At 37.8% G+C, this 16584-nt stretch overlaps 1 protein-coding gene across 4 annotated transcripts in view; it reads right to left on the bottom strand.

Annotated features, from left to right (window-relative positions):
• Window positions 1–2012: 2012 nt before the first annotated feature.
• ino80e (INO80 complex subunit E) overlaps window positions 2013–16584 on the bottom strand; it is a 46369-nt gene continuing 31797 nt past the window's right edge. For 2 of the 4 annotated variants that reach the window (XM_028808505.2, XM_028808522.2), the window contains one exon: window positions 2013–2722. In XM_028808505.2, the coding sequence (XP_028664338.1) occupies window positions 2519–2722 (204 nt within the window). In that variant the 3' untranslated portion in view covers window positions 2013–2518. Of the gene's footprint in view, window positions 2726–16584 lie in introns of all 4 variants that reach the window. The other 2 variants (XM_028808513.2, XM_028808497.2) reach the window with 1 other exon arrangement.

Genomic DNA, 16584 nt, shown 5'->3' with positions numbered 1-16584 from the left:
TGACCCCATAAAAGTACTAAGGGGGATGTGAAGCAGGGAATACAAGCCAGAAATATCATGATCTGCTTTGAATTTTTTTTTTTTTTTATTAAACTTTTAATTTTCAATATGGATTATGGCTGGGGATTTGATGACCAAGAAATCAGTATTAGTGTTGTATTTTAAATGTTGAAAAAATTTATAAAAATGTAAAAATTAACCAGTCTCTTGAGATACCATTTTATTTTTTTTGTGTGGGAGTTACCGTTTTGGAGATGTGTTGCTAAGACACCAGTCCTATTTGCTAGTCCAAACACCCTTAAGATATTTCACATGACATCACTAGTTTGTTGTTTAGCTTGTCTCCATTTCCATCCGTGTGTATTCATCAATCACTATTTGGTTTAATAAAGTACTTGGAAGGAAACTGAAGAGAAAGTGAAGAACTGAATATTACTCATCTAGTAGCACTTAGATGCTAACAGAAATGGAAGGAAAAAAAATTACAATATAAGAATGAACTGACATGGCAGAGTTAAAACATTAAAAAGCCATGAAATGAAATATCAGTTATTGGGGAGGATTGGCTTCTAATTAAGCAACTGGGTTGGAACAAAAACCTGCAGCTCTCCACGACTGACATTGATTACCCTTGATTTGCCATGTACAATATATACAGTACTTTATAATTTCTGCTTATTACTATGATTGTTAGTTTTTGCTTTTCTTTTTTATTATGCACTGTTGGCCCTTTATTTTTTTCTTCTGCTATATAAATGTGTAAGGATGCATTTCTTAGGCCCTACAAGGAGAATGGCCAAAAAAGTTTTCCGGACACTTCTGGAACAAGGTGATAAATCCCCAAGATAGATACTAATAGCTTTACTATAACAAAATAAAATTATTGTAAATTTTCAAATAAGGAATTTTTGAAAACCCACAACTACTGGACCCTGGACATCCTGGGGCACCAGATCTGGCTATTACGTTAGTCTCTTGACTTTTATTGTCTATAAACAGTGATGATTGTAGATTTGAATGCTCAAAGCTTAATTACTACAAGTCAAGTCAAGTTGGACAGCATGCACTGGTACAGTGCGTTGCCGCACCCACCACACAGCAAAACAACTCAGGATCTCGGTTGGCAACCCCCCAGGGCAGACATGTGGTCCAGTCCCGCACTCTGGAAATGACCCTCTATCTGCCGCAGCCAGGTGTTATATGGGTGACCCCTTGGCCTGGTCTAGCCACTTGGGTCCCCATCAATGAGGATCCTACGAGCTGGCTCACCCTCAGGAAAACACGCCACATGAACGTAGTGCTGTTAACTGACGCTCCCTCACAATGCAGGTAATGTGCCTCATTCGGGACTCCATGAGCAACTGCTCATTCGACACAAAGTCAAACCAGCTACAAGCAAACTACAAAATTACCATTTGTATCCTAACTGATTTGAGTTGTTGTAGTTATTTTAATTACTGTTGTGGCTTTGAGACATAACTGTAAGCAAATTTATCTTTTCGCGGTGCTATTCTCAGCATTGAAATTGGTCTATCCATGGAGATTATCATCTTAGCTACAAATACAGAGTTTTTTTTAAAATGTCAGACCCATTTTGATGAGAACAGATCATTTAGTCTAACAAGCACACCAATCCCATTTACCTTTTCTCTCCCAAGTAACAATAGGGACATTCAAAACGACTCAAAGTCCTGAGTCCCACTTTATTTGTAATTCATTCCATACTTCTATGGTTCTCCATGTGGGAAAAAATTGAACAGTTGTGTAGAATTTGGCCTTAACAAGTTTTCGTGTTGCTGCATTATTTTTGAAGAATTCATTTTAAAGTAAGCTGAAATTTCTCATAATTTTCAATCTTGGAGTCAGTGTTGTTGCTCTTCATTGGACTTTCTTTAGCACTACTATGTCCAATTATCCTTCTTAATTGTTTCCGGAAGTAGGTTATAGGGTGCATATCCATAACATCACACTTATTATGCTGGCTGCTGAAGCTGTCTTTATCTTTAATAGACTTGCCCTTGCTCATTCATTTCCTTAAAAGGCATGAAACTATCATAATACCTATTTAAATACCTGGAAGTGATGTACTTAACTTTTTTTTTTTTTTTTTAATTCCTTTGCCTTCTTCCTTTCCAGGAGACTTAATTTACTTACAGGAAATGCTGCACATGTCTGCAAAGCTCCTCCTACTGTTTATGTTTGAAAATTACATTGATTCTAAAGCACGCAAAAGTGTACTGTAATTTGATCTAAATTAAAAGAACAAAACAAACATCAACTACACTGAACATATTTTAAAGTTTACAAAACCATGTGCAGTATGACAAAAAAAAACCTCAAAACTATGGATGTTTTGACAAGCCAATGATTTCACAAACGACTCCTGTATTACAACTCATAGTGAATCAAAATGCTTTATAGAAAACAAATATTTTTTCAAAACACCTTCAGATCACAGAAGACGTTTATATTGCTACAGATTGTTCAAAATGGTTGTAATTCAGCATGCAATAAATAATTATTCATTGGGAATGTCAATGACCAATTCAGCTTCCTCTCCCTCTCCTCTCTCTTCCTCTCGATCACTTTCACCATCACTCTCTTCCTCAGGTGCATCTCCACTCAGCATTTGCCGTGGTACAGAAGTGAAAGGACGTGGTGGCATTGGAGGAGCTGCCACAGGAAAAGAAACTGCAGCTGAAGTCGGTGGAGTAGGGACAACAACCTAGATACACAAAAGTTCAAAAAGTCAGACCGAATAGTTGGCTCTCTCTACTTATTAACAATAACCTCTAATTACAAGCAGAAATTAGATGCAATATGCCAGTACCTAAAGCAAGAATTAGAATATGAAGAGTCAAAACACTACTAAGACGCCATTAAAACCCATTAACACTGAATTTCTACATTCTAATTTTAAAGCAGCTAACCAAATGAAAACACATCCAAGCAGCTTATAAATGATCTTGCTTTTTAGTGCCTTGTACATAAAGCAAAATGAATGGATGTTTCACTGTACACAAAGGATTTATAAAAAAATTCCCAAGAAAATAATTCACAATAATGCTATATTGATGGCTGGGGCAACCATCTGCTACTAAATGCAATCCAAAGCATTCAAGGTATAAAAAAAAAAAAAAATTATGCTATGAATGAGGACACCAAAAGGTCATAATATTACACCCAGTGAAGAATATCAGATTTGGAGATAAAATTTAATTATACATATTCTGAGCTTTCTATATTTATCATCCATATGCAGATGTATATACAGTCATATGAAAAAGTTTGGGAAACCCTCTCAGCCTGCATAATAATTTACTTTCAACAAAAAAAGATAACAGTGCTATGTCTTTCATTTCCTATGAACATCTGAGTACTGGGGTGTTTTCCTAACAAAGATTTTTAGTGAAGCAGTATTTATTTGTATGAAATTAAATCAAATGTGAAAAACTGGCTGTGCAAAAATTTGGGTACCCTTGTAATTTAGCTGATTTGAATGCATGTAACTGCTCAATACTGATTACTTGCAACACCACATTGGTTGGATTTGCTCGTTAAGCCTTGAACTTCATAGACAGGTGTGTCCAATCATGAGAAAAGGTATTTAAGGTGGTCAATTGCAAGTTGTGCTTCCCTTTAATTCTCCTCTGAAGAGTGAGGGATCCTCAAAGCAACTCTCAAAAGATCTGAAAACAAAGATTGTTCAGTATCATGGTTTAGGGGAAGACTACAAAAAGTTATCGCAGAGGTTTAAACTGTCAGTTTCAACTGTAAGGAATCTAATCAGGAAATGGAAGGCCACAGGCACAGCTGCTGTTAAACCCAGGTCTGACAGCCCAAGAAAAATACAGGAGAGGCATATGTGCAGGATTGTGAGAACAGTTACAGACAACCCACAGATCACCTCCAAAGACCTGCTAGAACATCTTGCTGCAGATGGTGCATCTGTACATAGTTCTACAATTCAGCGCAATTTGCACAAAGAACATCTGTAAGGCAGGGTGATGAGAAAGAAGCCCTTTCTGCACTCACGCCACAGAGTCGCTTGTTGTATGCAAATGCTCATTTAGACAAGCCAGATTTGTTTTGGAACATAGTGCTTTGGACTGATGAGACGAAAATTGAGTTATTTGGTCATAACAAAATGCACTTTGCATGGTAGAAGAAGAACACCGCATTCCAAGAAAAACACCTGCTACCTACTGTCAAACTTGGTGGAGGTTCCATCATCCTGTGGGGCTGTGTGGCTAGTTCAGGAACTGGGGCCCTTGTTAAAGTTGAGGGAGTCGGATGAATTCAACCCAATATCAACAAATTCCTCAGGATAATGTTCAAGCATCAGTCACAAAGTTGAAGTTACTCAGGGGTTGGTTATTCCAACAAGACAATGACCCAAAACACAGTTCGAAATCTACAAAGGCATTCATGCAGATGGAGAAGTACAATGTTCTGGAATGGCCGTCACAGTCCCGACTTGAATATCATTGAAAATCTATGGGATGATTTGAAGCAGGCTGTCCATGCTCGGCAGCCATCAAATTTAACTGTACTGGAGAAATTTTGTAAGGAAGAATGGTCAAAAATATCTCCATCCAGAATCCAGACACTTATCAAAGGCTATAAGAGACGTCTAGAGACTGTTATATTTGTAAAAGGAGGCTCAACTAACTATTGATGTAATATCTGTGTTGGGGTGCCAAAATTTATGCACCTGTCTAATTTTGATATGATGCATATTGCGTATTTTCTGTTAATCCAATAAACTTAATGTCACTGCTGAAATACTACTGTTTTCATAAGGCATGTCATATATTAAAAGGAAGTTGCTACTTTGAAAGCTCAGCCAATAATAAACAAAAATCCAAAAAATTAAGAGGGGTTCCCAAACTTTTTCATAGGATTGTATTGTGCCATTTGAAATACTTCTCATTAGGGAACACGCCTTGCTTCCCACTTGTCAAAGGGCCAAATTACCATGCACAGGATGTGCAAGATTTGTTTAGAGAATGAAGCAATGCTTGCTGTGCTTGGTGTTACAAGTTCACTATTTTATTCAGCCTGATAACACACTTAACTATGCCAAACAGAGTATGATGCCTATAGTTTATAGTGTTAAAGGATAAGTTCAGGGTTTTTCAAATTGAAGTTATTTCTTCACAATCACGGTATATATTAATTTGCCACATGAAGTTGCATTCTAAAGTGAAGCATTTTATAAATAAAAAAAACAACTAGGCTGCTCTTGTATTTTACAATGTAGCTAATGGGTACTAGAGCCCAAACATGAATAAAAAGCATTAAGACCTACCAAATACATCAATTTTTCAAGCCAAAATTGTTATTGAATATTGATATTGCGCACATATTCCAAACAAAGTATTCATATTGTTTTCAGAAGAAAAAAAGCAAAACATTTAGTCATTTTAAAGTAGACCACCTGTGTGCTTCACTTAGCTGCTCATTATCCTATGGAGCAAACATTTCAGATCCAGGGGTGTTAATTTACATCAAAAATTATCACCAAGTGTTTCACAGTTGAGAGTTGATGTTTTTGATCTGTATAAAACTAGACAATAAATCACTGAAAAACGTAATAATGACCACTTATGTTCTTTCACTATAAGGAAGCTTATTTTGTTATTCTGCAAAGATATTGTCTCCTGGAATGATAACACAGATGTGTTTTGGTGATATATTGTGAGAAGCATTGTAATCAAGTGAGAAGAACTGAACATCCATTACATGCACACATTTAGTTTTAATCACGCTGAAGTTTAGCAAGTTTAGTACAGATGTTTTAGCATATACAGAGTAATACTACAGAGCTGTAATTTCTGCCACATATTCTGAATGGAGGTTGAACATTCTCTCTCTGTGTTTATCTTTCAAAAATCTAAGCTTTTATTAAAAATACAATGCAGCATACTCAGTATGGTCCAGATTCATTATGTGTGTAAAGAACAATGAAACTCATGTGGCATTCATTATGACATGGCCACTTGTGAATCTCACTCAATTAGCTATGCAAAACACAAAATGTAAAGTGAAAACTAGGCACTGTCTAGGAAAAAACAAATGATTTGAGTGTGTATGATAAAAGGCAGAATACAGCTTCACAAAAGGGGTTAGGGAGTGGATTGTTCTAAGCCAGTGTTTCCCAAACTCGGTCCTGGTGAACCCCTATGGCTACAGGTTTTTGTTCCAACCGGATTCCTAATCAGTGACAACATCTGATAGCACTGATCTCCTTTAATTAGCTGGTATTTTATTTTCTTTTATTCAACATTCAGAAAAGCATAGCAGCATGATTTTTACATTTATAAGACATTTAGAAATATTTCTGCTTTTACTATATATTTAAATGCTTAACTCTCTTTTGTTGATATCATTATACTTTGCCCTTTCTCTGTGCAGTTTTTCCCCCTTTGTTGTATCTTAATAATGACAATTTAAAACGAGCAGAGCAGACACGCAGGCAAACAACACTAAATAATCAAAGGCTACAAGTACTTTAGCAACCGACCCACTAATGAGTAAAAAAATGGATTAATTAAACAATTAGAAGACCTAGAAAAGTAGAATGAAAATCAAGATGAAAATACAACAGTATTTGAAAAAGAAAAAAAAACCATTCTTATATAACTGCTTGGTACATTTTAAATTTTTTTTTTTTTTTTTTAAGCAAACTTAGTTTTCTAATCCTCTTTAATAAAATCCCTTTGTGCGTCCAGGTGTCCGTGTGTGTGTGTCTTCTGGTGAAGTGCGCATGTGCGGGGCATGGTGTGATGCGCGATATTACTGTCAGAGAAAGTTAGAGGCGGTTTACGGAAATACAAACCAGTATCACTGCGAGAGGAAATTAAAGGTACACAATACAGTGACGCATATTACAGCCACATACAAGCCAGTATTACTGTCAGAGGAGATTAAAGGCATATTACTGACGCGCACTCCTGTATTACCGCCAGAGAAAATTAAAGGTATATTACGGACGTACGAACCAGCGGATGTACAAGACAGTATTACTGTTACAGAAAATTAAAGACACACAATACACGGCGGCAGCCCACAAAGAACGGTCAGCTCAGCAAGTAAACATCAACAAAAGAAAGGCTGAAAGAAAGAAAAATACGACCAACAAAAAGAATGAGGTCAAAGGCCCTTGCCATTTAATATAGACTGTTCCTACTAATGTTTATGTACTACTGTTCTAGCACCCGTTATTGTAACGGGCTAAATGACTAGTTTCTATATTGTTCCCTAAACACAGAACTTGGGAAATATCAGTTCACTTAATTAGCCCAGGAGTTCAATTAAAAACAGAAGCTGGTTGGAACAAAAACCTGCAGTCACAGGGGTTCACCAGGACCGAGTTCGGGAAACACTGTTCTAAACTAACAAATATATCTTTACCTCGAAAAAATAGTACTAAGAATCTATGATAAAAATTATTGTTTCCAGTTAGCTTTGGTGGTCACAAGCAAGCCTCAGAAACAGATTTACTCAGTAAGTCTGTTTTTATTTATTTTTTTATTTACTTTAAGATCCCAATACTAATTAGCTCCATTATAAAACACAACAGGCAAGTTATTTATTTATAAATTTGTAAAATATCCTTTACTTTAGAATACAATTTCACGTGGCAAATTAATATACATTATGACTGTGAAGAAATAACTTTGACTGGAAAAACAGTGAACATATCCTTTAAGGAACATATTCATAATGAAAGGGCAGCATGACTTGTACATAACTGTACATTTAGTGAAGATACACAGAGCTTATATTACTATTAATGTTATATCCAACAGGTAAGCTTCCCACCAAATTCTGACTAAATCTTTACTGCTTAGCAACAAATCTTCTCATGATCATAATATTTTTTGTATGTACAAAGAGTATACTGGTACTAACTTAATGAATTAATTTAATGCTTGAAATGGCTTATAAGAACTAATGGCCATCCCATGGAGTATTAGCGTCCCATTTAGTCCCAGTTTCAAAAAGACAAAAACCGGGTATTTTTTTTAACAAATTTGAAAGAAAAAAAATGGAAAAATCAAAGTACACTCCAACATCCATGTCACCATTTTGTGTATGTGGATAACTGTGTGAGGATTTAGGTTGATGAACAAGTTTACTTTGAATGTTTGGCTTGGAGATAATTTGATACAGCCATCTTCCACCAGATTTTAGGTACTCGTATCCTTTACTGAAATACTAAATTATATTTTGAAAATGGTGCTCTAACTGGCACAGACCTGGGGCCTCATGTATGACGCCATGTGAAGAACTCCCACTATAATATGGCGTAAGCACAAAAGCAAAAATGTTCGTATGCACAAAAAAATCCAGATGCATAAATCTGTGCGAACGCCAACTTCCACGTTCTTCCACTATATAAATCCTGGTCAGCGTGAAAAGTAACACACGTGCACGCTCCTGCTGTACCGCCCCAACTCCTCCCAGAATTATGCCTCTTTGAATATGAAAATCAATATAAATAGCCCTTAAGCTCAGCCTTCTGTGAAAAGACAATGGCAAAAGCACGAGGGAAAATGGAAGAATTTCAGCGACTACCAAGTGGAGGAAAGGAAAAAACATACTATTTGTTGGTTTAAACAGTGGTATAAACAACAAAAGTAAGTTGATCAAGTGACATAGCGTGTCGGAGAAACTCAAAAGCTCAAGTTCACAAACTCGCACAGTGCCCGAAATAAAAAAGTTGTCAGATATCAAAGTCGTCGTGAAAAGGTGAGTCGTAGCCCACCGTCTGAGTGTCATATGAAAGCTTATTATGATACAGAGAAAAAAAAAAAGGCACACAGTGGGGGGAAAAAAAGCACAAAATGTCAAGTTTAATCTCGACATTTCCACTTTAATCACATATTTTATTTTGTCAATAAAGTAGATCATCATTAACTTCATCTTAAAATAGTTTAATTTACTAGTTTCTCAAATCCCATCGTAACTAAAGTAACATGTTAAATGCTTTGTTTTGTATTTGATCTTCTATGTGCTCTGTGTGTGTGAATCACTACGTGCTTCCGGGTTTTCTCTTCCTCCGACAGAACACAGAATCCATTACATTCGTAATATTACAGCTCTCTGAATAATTAAAATACTGAGATGTATATGTGATATCATTTTCATGATGATAGGAGTTAAAGCATGTTGTTAAACATGGGAACACGGTGGTGCAGTGATTGTTCATGTCTCACGCAAGATGCTTGCTGCGCCATGTGTGACCTTCGATGAAATACATTATTGTAGCAGAACTGTCTCTTTCAAACATACTAACCTCCAATTCCTGTCCTTACTTTTCTTTCTCCAAATACCCAATCGCCGCACAATCATCTCTGTAATAGACATTAAGCCATCTGTAAGCTCAGAACGCCCATTCTTCAAAACTTTTAAGGAACATTGAAATATCTTTGTAGTATGTGTTTAATTATTCTATCGATCTATCCTTCCAGTTTCGTGCCAGCACCAGCAAGAATACAGCGCGAGGCAGGAACAATCCGTGAACAGAGCACCAGCTCCTCGCTAGCGCTGCGGCACCGTGTCCTCACATGTTTAATTATTAACAATATAGATTATTTAAATGAAGTTAAAGTTTTATCTGTATAATATAATAAACATTTTGCTGCATTTCATCTTAAAAATGATGTTGTCATCATATGTAGATATGCGCTTTATAGTGGCTCAGGTTGTGCAATATTATAAATGTATCGCAAGTTTACAGTGAGGTAATTGTACTTATAGGTACAAACAGTTCTACAAGGAGCACTTGGACCGAGTGCGTTTATAGTTCTTGGGATGAAACTGTTTCTGAACCGCGAGGTCTGTACAGGAAAGGCTTTGAAGCGTTAGCCGTTGAGAGCAGTTCAATAGTCAGCATGGCTGAGGCAGCATGTGCTTGATGCTGTATACCGATAATTCTCTTTCCGATCAGCTACTGTAGATCTGTGATTCCCCACTCAGATATAGTGATATAAATACTCTGAGTGGTGCAGTGAGAGTAATATGGAAAAAGATGATCCGCTGTGGCAACTCCTAACGGGAGCAGCTGAAAGAAGAAAAAGAAGGTGCAGTGAGAGTAACAACGCTAAAGCAGTTATGGTATTTGGAATACTTTGGCTATTCCCTGGACCATTATATTGTTACAGGTTAATTACAATCAGATGTCTTAAACTAATAAACAATATGCAGTTAGTTTCAGTGTATATGATAAAGCCGCGTCACGGATGTGGATCAAAAAAAAAAAAAAAAAGGGGTAACCACACAGGAACAGTAGCACTGCTTTGATGCTGGGTGCTGCCAGTTTCTAAAACTGAGCGGAGAACTTGCGTACACCAGGGTTGGAGCTACCATGAAAATGTGTGTGGCTTTACACCAAGTTTAGGTTTTATACATCGCGATTTGTTTATGGAAATGTTCATACACAACATTTTTGTGCGTACACACCGTTTATACATGAGGCCCCTAAAGCTCTGAAAGACTGATTTTTAGAGTTAGTCAACCTCTAGAAGATCTTATGATTTTCACCCTGGAGCTCCTCAGAGACACAGACAATGATAAGACAGTAATGAAGAGATGATAGTGAAAGTACAGCTTCTGCTGACTAGATCAGAGTCAACTTCCAGTTAAAAAGATAAAAATTAACTAGCCAACCCGCGGCGTAGCATACGCCGCATAATTATGTATTGATGGGTGAACACTTCCTGAACGACACAGTTGTCCAAATGGAGGTGGGTTTGTGGATACCACGGTGAGTGAATGAAAAGATAGACCTCTGGAGAGAGCAACATATAATTGTCCGTGACTGAAAGCGGGATCGTCTGTGATGAAGAAGGCCACGCTGGTGAAAGTTATTTCGTCGGTAGGGCTAAGTGTCAACACTTGTAGATTAAGGTGTAGCGAGTCTTCGTTGTTGACGCATAATATAACTTGCGTACTGAGATGTTCCGGAGTCACAGTTGAGAAACACTTTTTTAATGTCTTTTAAGCACAGGGGAAAAAATGAACATGTGAAACATCCGTAATGTAATAAGCAACCAAGAAAAGTAACATTGCAACAATGCTATCTACGACCCGATCTCTGTAAATAGAAGTGAAAACAAAATCGAGCCCGGTGCATTCTTTAACTGCCTTGTGGCGCTGTAGTAGTGCTGCTGCTTTGCAGTAAGGAGACTGTGGAAGATTGTGGTTTCGCTTCCCGGTTCCTCCCTGTGGGATAGCGCTTTGAATACTGAGAACACCGCTATATTAATGTAACGAAGTATTAACAGGAAACTGTCTTTGTGTAATAGTAAAAGGCAAATTATCCGCGACAAACAAACTGTTTTACACGTTGCATACCAACCCGTGGCGTAGTATACGCCGCATAATCACGCCGCTTTTTAAATGTTTTTTAAGCAGAGGGAAAAATGAACATTTGCAAAATCCGTAACGCTGCTTTCAGTAAGTACAATGCACACTCGTTTAATTTGTCAGCCACTTTTTGCCAGCCGTGTTTTCTGGTTTGGGCTGCTTTTGCAGTGTTACCGCTTGTGCATATTAAATCTTGAAATCCTTCGAGTAACTAATTAACTAACACCAACCCACCCACACAGCTTGTGTGAAACAAATGCACCCGTACTTTCATAATTTTGTTGCAGCCTATAGTGGAGTCAGGCACAGAGAAGGTCAGCTGCTGAGAGAGCGTCTCGACTGTTGCAGGGCCTGCATCGGTGAAGCAGGTGAGACGCTAATGAAACAGGCAAAGGGCTTATTGGTTTTTAAAGACTGCTTTCTTCATTCTGTTTTAACCTCAGTTTTAAAGGATTGTTTTAAGGATCCCATGGGATACCCCTCGCAAACTGTTTAAAACGCTGCATTCAGCGATTCTACGCCGCTTTTTAAATGTTTTTTAAGCAGAGGGAAAAAAAATGAATATTTGCAAAATCCGTAACGCTGCTTTCAGTAAGTTCAATGCACACGCGTTTAATTTGTCGGCCACTTTTTGCCAGCCGTCTTTTCTGGTTTGGGCTGCTTTTGCAGTGTTACCGCTTGTGCATATTAAATCTTGAAATCCTTCGAGTAACTAATTAACTAACTAACACCAACCCACCCACACACATAGCTTGCGTGAAACAAATGCGCCCGTACTTTCATAATTTTGTTGCAGCCTATAGTGGAGTCAGGCACAGAGAAGGTCAGCTGCTGAGAGAGCGTCTCGACTGTTGCAGGGCCTGCATCGGTGAAGCAGGTGAGACGCTAATGAAACAGAGGCACAGGGCTTATTGGTTTTTAAAGACTGCTTCCTTCATTGTGTTTTAACCTCAGTTTTAAAGGATTGTTTTAAGGATCCCATGGGATACCCCTCGCAAACTGTTTCAGACGCTGCATTCAGCAATTCACATCCGCGACAAACATGCCTCTTCTTACATGGTCCTGCTTTGGTGGGCGGGGAAACGTTTTCTGTGTTCCTGCAGGACCATCTAAGAAGATGCATGTTTGTCGCGGATGCGGTGGACGCGGGCCGGGGAATAAAGAGTGTTGGTGGGCGGGGAAACGTTTTCCGTGTTCCTGTAGGACCATCTAAGAAGACGCATGTTTGTCGCGGATGCGAATTGCTGTATGTAGCGTGTAAAACAGTTTGCGATGTTGCACGCAGTCATGCGTCGTAACCAAAAAGTCAACATGGCTCAGAGCTGCATGCGGACTGTAGCACAGACAAACACATGACGGCGTGTTTTCCGAGGCGTCGCGTCCGACTTGGTGGGCGTGGCTCTGTGAGTTTTCGTCGTATCCAATGGTATTAGAGTTGGTGGGCGAGGCTCCTTCCTACGTGCATTCATGGGTGTGGGCGTGGCTCCTTCCTGCGTGCTTTCATGGGTGTCGTGCCGCTCTTGCAGCGGCTTACAGAATATATATATATATATATATATATATATATATATATATATATATATATATATATATATATATATATATATATATGTAGATGTCTTTCAATAAAAGTTTTCATCTAAAGGCTCAGTCATACTACATGACCTTTCCACATTTTTTTTTTTTTTTTAAAAAGTTGTAGACCTCATGATCTTGGAGAGTTGGGGATACTCTCGGCATGCTCCAGTGACCAGAAGTCATGAAGTTTAAAATTCCCAGCCACTCAATCATACTGGTCTGTGATTTCATTTTAAGATGTATTGGGAGACTCATGTGTGAGTGTCTAGCAACAACCAAGGTGTGGTTACCTACAAGGACAATGCATACAGTGTGTCCTTGAGGATATTGGAAAGCATGCTTATTTTGTGACCAAATGTTTATTGGAAAAATAGCCTAGTGTAAATACACAGTGACAATTATTGTGAATGAAATAAAATTTATGAATAAAAAAAAAAAAAAAAAAAAAAAAAACCTTAAACCCTAGCTCTTTGAGATTTATATTTAAATGGCCTATGATGTCCAAGCCGATCAAGGAGAAGAAAGGAGGCACCATGAACTAAGCAGGATCCATACGTCATGGGATACTGCACAAAAATGGTTGTTCTGGACAGCGCAAATAGAATGGAAACAGGGAAAGAGACAAGACTGTGACTGAACTCCCCATATCTGGAAAACATTTATACAGTCAGCTGGCACTGTCAAAGCTGCACATCAATTGGTTTTCACAACTGATAGTAACTTTTCAGTGTTATACTGATTTTCATAAGAGTACTAAGAATTGAAGGTAATTGAACCTGTAATAGCTTTTTAACTTTTAAGTTTTATTATGGTCATCTCTAAAGGGTGAATTGTCACATAAATTTGTTGAAATGCCACATATGGTCTTTTCTTTCCTTGTATTGTCCTTTAATTGTGCATCGTTATTGCTTGTATAGTTATTGTTTTTAAGAAAAACTAGGGGCTCCACCCCCTGCTCGCCAACCCCCGTGTTTGATTAGTCTGATATACAATTTTAAAGGCTTGTTTTTTTATTTGGAATTGTTTCAATTTCATTTTTTGCACTTTTACTTTAAAGCTTCAGTAAAAACAATATTTGGAATTACCTTATCTTCAAGATCGCATTGAATTTTGATTCCATTTTTGGACTTAAATCGTGACAATGCAACGTATACCTGCCGATGAGTGAATATTGTTTTTTTCTCTAATAAATAATCCGACTTTTTTGAATGTTTGTCCCCATTATTTGTTAATTGTCATAGCAAAAGTTCTTCTCACGGGAAACTGTAAACATTTTGATACGAATGGCCTATCAAGGTCTCCTTTGGTGTCTAATGTTATTCGCAGAATAGATACTACATTACCTTTCTTTTCGCCTGTTGAAATTTGCATCATTTCTCCATGATCTTAAATATACACCTGACTGAACTGTGGTTTCTTCAAAATTAGACTTGTCATTGCTTTAATTGTTGCGGGACCACAGATTCTCATAGCGTATGGTCCATTATTGTGTAAATCTACGTTTTGAACACTGAATGATGCAAAGGCGAAAAGATTATTGTAGACGCGTATGTTTTGCCTGTAGTGTTTGTGGATTCTGCGGTGGGCTGGTGCCCTGCCCAGCGTTTGTTCTTGACTTGCGCCCTGTGTTGGCTGGGATTAGCTCCAGCAGACCCCCCGTGACCCTGTGTTCGGATATACCGGATTGGGAAATGACTGACTGACTGTTTGTGGATTTCACTTTCCCCAAACATCAAATCTTAATTCTTGTGGATACGCTTCCTCATTGTGTAGAAACACTACTTTTCCCTGATGGCAACACGAATTAGACGATCTACAAGTCTTTGACTTAAACTTCAAAGCCTTATAATATTTCCATACTTCTGACATATCACCTATGTCCATGTATTCAATCTCTATTCCCCTTTCTGTTATTTCACAGAGTAATAATTTCTCTTTGTTAGCGCTAATGCAATCTTTACTATCTTTTTTTTTGATACTTTTGAATTTTTCTGCTTTTATATTCTGTAATTTGCTCTGCATGTGTATCGTGCCATCGTTTTTTTTGAGCCTTTTGAATTCCACTGCTTTCATAAAATCTTATCTGCATTTTTTTCTCTCCATTGCTTTTAGGTCTCTTTTCTCCGCGCTGCTTTCTTCTTCGCTTAGTTGTTGACGTTTCATCTAGAACATATTGTCCTTATACGCTTTATACGAGCTGAGAGCAGAGAATCTGCATCTGCTAAAAGCCTTTACACAACTGAGAGTTTTGATGACCGTGGTCTTATTTTAAAATGGTTGTAAGTAGTGCGTGACTTGCAAGAATCTCATGTTCCACGTCCCTGCGAGATGGTCCTGGGACAATCTCTTGGCACCAAGTCTCATATTTAAGGTCCCCGCAAGACATTCCATGACCAATCTCTTTCGTCTCGCAGGTCTATTAAGTGTCTTCCGAGAAGATCACGTCTCGTCTCCCTTCCAAGATTTTTTTTTATAATAGAGAGAGATAGGAGCCTGTTCTGTTAAAAAATCTCCAAGTGCGTGATGGATCAGAGCTATATGTGGACAGAGCTATACATGGAGTTCTAAGTGTGCAAGTGGTCATTTGCATAACATTACTTAACCTGAAGATTGTGCAACATGGAGTTCTTTTTTTGCTCCACTTTTACAACAATGTGTGTTGCTGCCTCCAGAATAACTGAGATAAGACAGTGGCCTCTTCCAGCAGGATAATGCCCCTTGCCACACTACAAATTGCTCAGAAATGTATTGTAAAAAATTAAGGCTCCATCTTGCAACTTACAGGACTTTAGAGGATCTCCTGCTAATATAACAGTTCCAGACATCATAGAGCACCTTCAGAGGTCTTGTAGAATCCATGAGCTATTTTGGCAGCACAAGGGGTTCTTACACAACTGTTGTGGCTGACTGGCGTATATTACCTGAATATTCTTAAGGAGAATGTCTGGTCACAAGCAAATCTTCAACCGAAAGGATGAGAAGTGGGTCACCACTTAATGCTTCGCTGCATGGTGCGTAGCATACTGATCACCTATTACAAATTTCCATCTGTTTAGATTGTGGAGGACTGAGTGATCCACTAACATTTAAAAGACAAAATAAGTACTATGTGTAAGACAGGAAGCCAGATTTTTGAGAAGAGAACATAAAGTCGGATGACATTCAAGGGTGTTCTATTTGCATGAAGATTATGAAGTGCATATTACAGTGTACAGCATGTGAAGGTATAAATATATTATGACTGTGCACACAAAATACGAATTAAGAGACAATCAAAAGGTAGAAGTAAATAAATAAATGTAAACTCTGCATTGTGTTGCTAACAATTGAAACAGTTTAACCCTAGAATCATTTAAAAAATTTATGCTACTCTTTCTATTATAAAGCCTAATGGGAGGAATCAGTTTTTCATTGTATTTATATGGTATTTCAACATACACTTCTCCTTTTACAATGAACAACAGATTTGCAGATACACAAACAAACCACTAGAGCTGGACTTATGATGGCTGATTTTTCCTCAGCACTGTAAATCATACTTTACAAAGCAAAGAACATAACATTTTATTGTAATTTGGGAGAGAAAAAGAAAATCACTTACCCTGATACTTGCCACAGAAAGATTTCAAA

This window comes from Erpetoichthys calabaricus, chromosome 1 (assembly GCF_900747795.2).
Source record: "Erpetoichthys calabaricus chromosome 1, fErpCal1.3, whole genome shotgun sequence".
Classification (NCBI taxonomy): Eukaryota; Metazoa; Chordata; class Cladistia; order Polypteriformes; family Polypteridae; genus Erpetoichthys; species Erpetoichthys calabaricus.
This window is presented reverse-complemented; position numbering and strand designations above follow the sequence as displayed.